General features: G+C 48.8%; 1 protein-coding gene across 6 annotated transcripts in view; it reads left to right on the top strand.

Moving 5' to 3' along the window:
- Positions 1-7,500, top strand: part of ptprt (protein tyrosine phosphatase receptor type T) — a gene marked incomplete at both ends in the record, with an annotated part of 224,076 nt that overhangs the window by 98,942 nt on the left and 117,634 nt on the right. For all 6 annotated transcript variants that reach the window (XM_084463779.1, XM_084463778.1, XM_084463777.1 and 3 more), the window contains one exon: positions 1,017-1,310. In XM_084463779.1, coding sequence (XP_084319905.1) covers positions 1,017-1,310 — 294 coding nt within the window. The remainder of the gene's footprint in view (positions 1-1,016; positions 1,311-7,500) is intronic.

The raw sequence follows: 7,500 nt of genomic DNA, 5'->3' as shown, positions 1-7,500 counted from the left end.
TGTGAGATGGATACGTGCGCAGGGTGAGTGACGGCAAAAGCGCCTGCCTAACAGCACCTTTAGAAGTTAAAACAAGACTTTGCTTTTAGAGGAGGGGGTGGTGGTGGTGGGGGGGTATAACTCAGAGACCACTAACTCAGCTGTCAGATGACAAAGCGGCTGTCAACCAGCCGACGAATCAGACAGATTAAAAGGACCAATCGGGCGTGGAGTCGGGAGTCTCTGAGTGCTGGGCAGGAGGAGGTGGCGGGCTGTGAGAAACACTCTGCCGATGACGAGGGTCCGCTAATGAAACGCCGAGCCACTTACTTCTCTGTCTCAGTGTACCAGCGCTCGCTACGCATTCCTGTGCTGCAGTGGTGCTGCCTGGCGTGGACCCTCAGTGGAGCTCCTCTTTCATGTATTCACGCTGCATTGTATTGATCCTGCTGTAGTATTGGTACCATACGCCGTGGTAGTGATGCTAGAAGTCCTTCCTAATGCGTTCATACCGCATTAGTACTGAGTTGTTAGTACCCAGTGGCGGTATTAGTGTAGCGTACATTGTTTATATTTGTATACGTGGTTCTGTGAGTCCAATCTCGATTTTCAAAAAGGATGAGGTACTGTGTGTAAAGTAGTACCACAATACTAGCCAGGTTTGACCAGTTTTTGTACTCTCGACTATAAGGCTGTATAGTTATACTGTATTAGTACTTTGCATATCTTCAGTAGGCTGCATATCTATTGCAAGGTGATTGGTTCCATCTTCACTCTAAGGTGTGAAAAGCATCTTCAATATATATATATTTATTTTGGGTTATATATTCATTATTGAGTTATTATTATTGACCTACTGTAAGACGCTTTGGACCAAAGCACCTGCTCAATAAATGGAGTGTAATGTATAGGCTGAAGATATTAAATTATATCTGTCCCTGTCTCCTTTCTTGTATCTCTCTTCTTGTATGTCGAGTCTGCTCGACTCTTTGTTGCTGGTTTTCCTCACATGTTGCTCCGCCCATTTCCTCCCCCAGCCCCTCCCACCCCCATCGCCCCACCGGAGCTGCTGGCGGTGGGCGCCACCTACCTGTGGATCAAACCCAACGCCAACAGCATCATCGGTGACGGGCCAATCATCTTGAAGGAGGTGGAGTACCGCACCACCAGCGGGAACTGGGCGGAGAACAACGTGGTGGACGCCCCCACCTACAAGCTGTGGCACCTGGACCCCGACGTGGAGTATGAGATCAAGGTGCTGCTGTCCCGCCCCGGGGAGGGAGGGACCGGACCCCCGGGGCCCTCCCTCATCACCAGGACCAAGTGTGCTGGTGAGTCTGCTTGATGACCACCTTTCTGTCTGGGGCTGTCTCCTCCGTCCTCACGGCCTAGCTCTGTCTCCTTGATGACTGCCTTACTCTCTGGGGCTGTCTCCTCCGTCCTTACTGCCTAGGTCTGTTTCCTTAGTGACGACCTTATTGTGTGGGGCTCTTTCCTTTGTCCTTACGACCTAGGTATGTGTCCTTAATGACTGCCTTACTGTCTGGGGCTGTATCCTCCGTCCTTACTGCCTAGGTCAGTTTCCTTGACAACAGACCTTGATGACAAGAAGAGGCTGCCAGGGGCTGTCTCTTCCTTCCTAATTGCCTCAGTCGGCCTCCTTTCCTTCCTTCCGACCTCAGCCTGTCATCTTCCCTCTCCTACTGTTTAATTCTGTCTCCTTTCCTTTGTTGCTGCATCAGTCTGTCCCTTTCCTTTCCTACTACCTCAGTCTGTCTCCTTTCCTTCCTCACTGCATCAGTCTGTCTGCTTTCCTTTTCCACTTCCTCAGTCTGTGTCATTTTCCTCATTTATACCAAGCCCTGTTTATTAGTTTGATTGTTTGTTTCATTCTGATAACTAAAAAAATAAGAGAGAATTGATTGAATGAAAACGAAAGAAGGGGGAAAGAAAATGGTTAAAGGGAGGGCAGATGCATGAAAAGACAAGAGGGAAGGAGGGGGCAACTACTTAGACGACCAATTAGAGGACAAGAGGGAAAGAGAAGAGAGGGAGAGGAGAGAGAGGGAAAGAAGGAGAGCTACTAATTGCTTCATCTCGGCTGAGAGAGCACAAATCAAAGATAATTATAATTGAGATGTTTAAGAATTTACCCAAAGACTACTTAGAAGAGATGAGAATGGGGAGGAGAGAGGAGGGGGGAAAGGGAGGGGTGGGGGCTGGAAGAGGAGAGGAGGGGAGGGGAGAGATAGAGAATGAGAAGAGAGGATAGAGGGGGGGCAGGAGAGAGGGGCAGAGAGGAGAGCAAGAACAGGAGAGAGAGGAGGAACAAAGAGAGCATAAAAGATGGAGAAAATAAAGTTGTTACTAGAAAGAAAGAGGACGGACGGAGTGGAGAGGTAGAGAAGCATTGAAAGGGTGAGAGATGGAGAGAGGGCAAAAGAGAAGGCATGGAGAGGTGGCTAGATAGAGAGAGAGAGAGAGAGAGAGAGAGAGAGAGAGAGAGAGAGAGAGGACGGGAGAGGGAGAGGGAGAGAGAGAGAGAGAGATGGAGGATGGGAGAGAGAGAGAGAGAGAGAGAGAGGGAGGACGGGAGAGGGAGAGGAAGAGAGGTCCCAGTGGGTGTCCTAGAGAGACACACTTCACTTGATAAAATGACAGCTCATTAGATCCTTAACATCCTGCCGTGTGTGTGTGTGGATATGAAGAGTTGTAAAGTACCTTTTTATTCAACTTTTACCAATTAAACAGTTGTTGAGAGGTGTGTGTGTGTGTGTGTGTGTGTGTGTGTGTGTGTGTGTGTGTGACCTATTCTCTGACCTTTCATATTGTTCTCATAGCCGTAATGACTCAGAGAGAGAAAGGGGGAGGGGTATAGGTGAGAAGAAGAACAGACAGAGGTGCAGAGAGGTGGAGACAAGATGAGAGGCACAGAGAAGGAGGGAGAAAAGGAGAGAGAAGGTGGGGGAGAGTAGAGGGGGCGAGAGACCGAGTGAGAAAGGACTAAAAGTGAAAAGTGTGTGTGTTTGTGTGTGTGTGTGTCTGCACGTCACTCTCTGTACCTGTGGGTGTGTCCATGTGTCGCTTTGTATCCATGTCTCTGTGTGCGTGTATGTGTGCGTGTGTTGTTGAGTGTGTGTGTGCTTCAGTCTGCTTGTATGTGTATGTCTGTGTGTGTGCCTGTGTGTCCGTGTGCCTGTGGTTGTGTGTGTTGGTTTTTATGTGTATGTGTACATTTCTGCGTGTGCGTACATCTGTTTGTGCCTGTGTATACGTGTGCGGGTGTGTGCTTGTTTCTGTGTGTATGCATATGTCTATGTGTGTGTGCAGGTCTGCGTTTGTGTGCCTGTATTTGCGTGTGTGTGTGTGTGCGTGTGTGTGTGTGTGTGTGTGTGTGTGCATTTGTGACACGATGAGAGCCGGCAGGTATGACAGGTGGACTATAACCCGCTGGCTGTTTTTTTGGCAATGTTTGCTGTTTGTTTATTCGTTGCATACATTTGTGTGTGTGTGTGCGTGTGTGTGTGTGTGTGTGTGTAAATATGAATGTTTGTGTATGCTTGTCTATACACGGGATGTTTGTGTGGATGAGAGTGTTTCTGTGTACGTCGACGGGCGAGACACATCCTGCGCTCACCTTTCTGTTTGTGTTAGCGTCTACCACTAGGGCTTTGTCTATCGCTAGCACGGCGATGCTGAGCGGTTTCTGCCGCTAATTCCAAGAGGATTTTGCTGCTATCATAAAAAACACAAATTACACACACACACACACACACACACACACACACACACACAAATACATCTTTAACGTACACATAAACACACACACACACACACCCATTACAACCTCACCAACATAGCACAACACAATAACTTTCATACCAGCTACCCAAACTCAATAGCAAAATGCATTCCCTTGTCACCAGAGGAAGCAGCACAGGATCCTGGAGGTTTATGTCCCCGGCGTTGTGATTGTGGGGCGTTGAGCCCCACCAGGGCCAGCTAGTGCTGAGTCCGTCCTGCTCCTAAATCACCCTCTGGATCCTCCAGGAGCACCTTGATGGACTCAAATCTGCACAATTTCACTTACGCAGTTATAAAGTAGATAATAAAACCTACACACAAATTCACACACACACACACACACACACACACACACACACACACACACACACACACACACACATGCGCGCACACACACACACACACACACACACACACACACACACACACTGTGTCTATGTTTCTTGCCCTTCATCCAGTGTGTCGTCACTAAATATATATCTTTAAACTAAATAAGTCACTTTAAAGCGAATGTTGGCACTTCAATTTGCATGGAGGACTTTTTTATGGCGCTGATGATGGTAATGTAAGTGTTGGCTAATATGTCACCTCATAAAGATAGTCTTTTATTCCTCCGCTGCAATAAATCCCCCTTTACTCACTCCTGCTATTAACTCCTCTGTCTCTACACCCTCCTTATGCCAGCGCTCGCTTGTCCTACTCCCCCCTCCTCCCCCTCCTCTTATCTCCACTTACTCCCCCCTCCTTCTTTGCTCGTTTTTTGCTCTGCTCTCTCCTCTCTCCTGCTCTCCTCCTGTTTCTGCTCTCTCATCACCTCTCCTATCCTTCCTTGCCTTGAATTATCTTCTCCTCTCCCCCCTTCTCCCCCTCCTCCTCTCCCCCGCCCCCTCTACATTAATCTCTACTATATTAGCTCCTGGCCAGATGATACCGTGATGTTGGCTGTTAAGTGATCCTCCATTGCACCTTCTCCCTCTCCCCTCACGTCGGGGTCAACCTTTTCCCCCTCCTCCCCCGTTCCCCACCCCCGTCTCCAGCGCTCGCCCCCCCTCTTCCCTCCTCGCGGCTCCATCCTAAAGTGCATCTTTATGGGAGGGATGATGGGTTTTGTCTGCCCGCGGGCCCCACAAAGATGGTGTTTTAATACAGCTGCAGGGAGAATCTGCTCCGGCTGACACCATGCCCTGGGATAGGGGGAGGGAGGGAGGGAGGGAGGGAGAGAGAGGGAGAGGGAGAAGGGAAGAGAGAGGGAGAGGAAGAGAGAGAGTTTACTTGTGGACGACGTAAACCACAGACACACGGTATAAACACACACACACGCACACACAAACACACACACACACACACACTCACACTCTCCTGTTGCTCTACCCTGCATCTCCAACACTCCACACTCCACTCCACACTCCTGTGATGATGCGGTGTGGTTGACATGGTAGTTGATGTACATGTGTGCTATGATGGTAGTCATGGTAACATCCGGCTGCGTCTGTCCTCCAGTTGAAGTACAACATCAAACACACACCCGTAACGTGCATTGTGAGTGAAAAGGAACATTTCGAGACAACTTTTCTTTCACTATCTCTATAGTCTGTCTATCTCTCATTCTTTCTCTCTTCCTCTCTCTCTCTCTCCCTCTTTCTCTCCTTTTTGTCTCCAACCTCCAACCTTCATTGCTAGCGCTCTCTCCATGTGTATCGGTTCCAGATGTGTGCTGTTTGACCCTGTTGGCTCAGAGCTTTTCCCCCGTCATGTGGAGAGCAGCCTCTCGTCTCCGGCCGCTACCGCTCACACACAGCTCGAGGCCTTGTTAGTCCAGCTCCGCTGAACGATCGCTCTCCATTGGTCGGCTCAGGAGCCACACTGGCTCCCTGACTTCCTGGTCGGGATGCAGTTCTTCCTGTGGTTCTGATATATTCAGCCCAGTCTGTCAGGGAGCCTCCATTCATACAAGGCTTTATCTACAATGCCAGACAGACTGTTTGTATTGTAGAGCTGCACAGAGCACACGTAAATACTACTACTATTAATAATAATTGTGATGATAGATAGAGATATATGAATAGAAAGATAGATAGATAGATGGATGAATGGATACATTTATGGATGGATACTGTAGGGATATGGATAGATGGCTATTTGGATGGATAGATTGATAGCTGGATGGTTTATACTTTTTATTCATTTTGATAGGAAATGAAGGATGATGATGGTGATGATGATGATGATGATGATGATGATGATGATCGCTGCGATACTTGAAGCATAATGGTCGTAAGAATAATGACTGGGAATAAAAAATAAGTACTTCTTAGTCCACCTTCTCTTCCTCCCCTCATCCCTCTCTCCCTGTCACAGAGAACCACTTTGAAGGAACGTTTTGACATGCATGGTTTATGAAGCATGTTAGAACTCTCGGGCTCCGTCTCTGTCTTATCTGATCAAATCATACAGCGCAGACATAAGTCCAGTCCCCCCCCCCCCCCCCCCCCCCCCCCCCCCCCACCTCACCTCCCTCCCTCTCCCCCTCGCCTCCTTCCCTTTTTCTGTTTCATCTTCTTCACTTCCTTCTGCTTTTGTCTTTCATGTTGCGGACCTAGCCCCCACACTCCCGTCTCGCGTTGCGACGCGATCTAGATCAGCGGCGCGCTGGCGTTCGTGTTAATGGTTGCTCTTAATGACTTGGACGGGGCCCGGCAAGCTCTGCCTGGTGTAAAAAAATTGTTGTTCTCTTTCATCTTCTCACGGGCAACCATTAGAAAACACAGGAACACAGAGAAGGAAGAGGGGAGAGAGGAGGGGTGGAGAGAGGGGGGAGGGACTAATGAAGGTTAAGGAGAGGAGCAGAGAAGTTAAATGGTGAGAGGTGGGGAGGGGAGGGGGAGTGGAGGGAGAGATGGAACCGGGAGAGGAGAAAAGAACAAAGGAGGAGGACGGAAAAAGTGCTGAGGAGAGTAGGGAGGGGTGGGGAGTAGAGGGGCGGGGGTGAGAGCAGAGGTGTGAGGAGAGAGGGGCGGGGGGAGGAACGCGATGGGAGGAAGAGCAAGTGGTGAAGAGGAGAAAAGAGGGGAGGAGGGAGAAAGGAAACATGACAAAGAAACAGGAGTTTTTCCAGCGGAGGAAGTTCACCTCCTGCTGGGCTCTGGTTCATTAGATGGACCGGCTGCATAACAGAGATGTAGCATTCGCATGCACCTCAGTTCACCACACACAACCACACTCACCACTGGTTCTATACACCATCATTACCCTGGGACTCACCACCGGTGATATAGTAAGTACCACTGGTAATATCCGCAGTTCCTATCCACCCTCATCACCCTCGCCACGCTTTGTATCGACCATCCCCCAACTCACCTTCAACACAGAATAGCCACCATCATCGCTGCCATCATTCACAGCACATTTATTGCCATCTGTCCTTCACATTAATTCCAATTCTTTACCAACTCAGTCTCTGAAAACATCAAGCCTGACCTTTAGATCCCTATTCTCTCTCTTTCGTTCTTCTCTCTCTCCCTCTCTCTTCTTTTCTCCTGGCCTCCTTGGTCTTTCCTGCGAAGGTTTAGGAGAGAGACAACCAATGTTGGCTGTAAAGAAGGGAATGGAATGCAGTGGATGAATGAAAGGACATATATTTTGGAACAAGGAAAGACTGTTAATGCAACAGTCCTCTTCTTTGAAATTCAAAGATGAATAAGAAATGGAAAGATGATC

This window comes from Micromesistius poutassou, assembly GCF_964030765.1.
Source record: "Micromesistius poutassou genome assembly, chromosome: 2".
NCBI classification, from domain to species: Eukaryota; Metazoa; Chordata; class Actinopteri; order Gadiformes; family Gadidae; genus Micromesistius; species Micromesistius poutassou.
The sequence above is the reverse complement of the archived record's forward strand: the minus strand, read 5'-3'. Positions and strand labels throughout refer to the sequence as shown.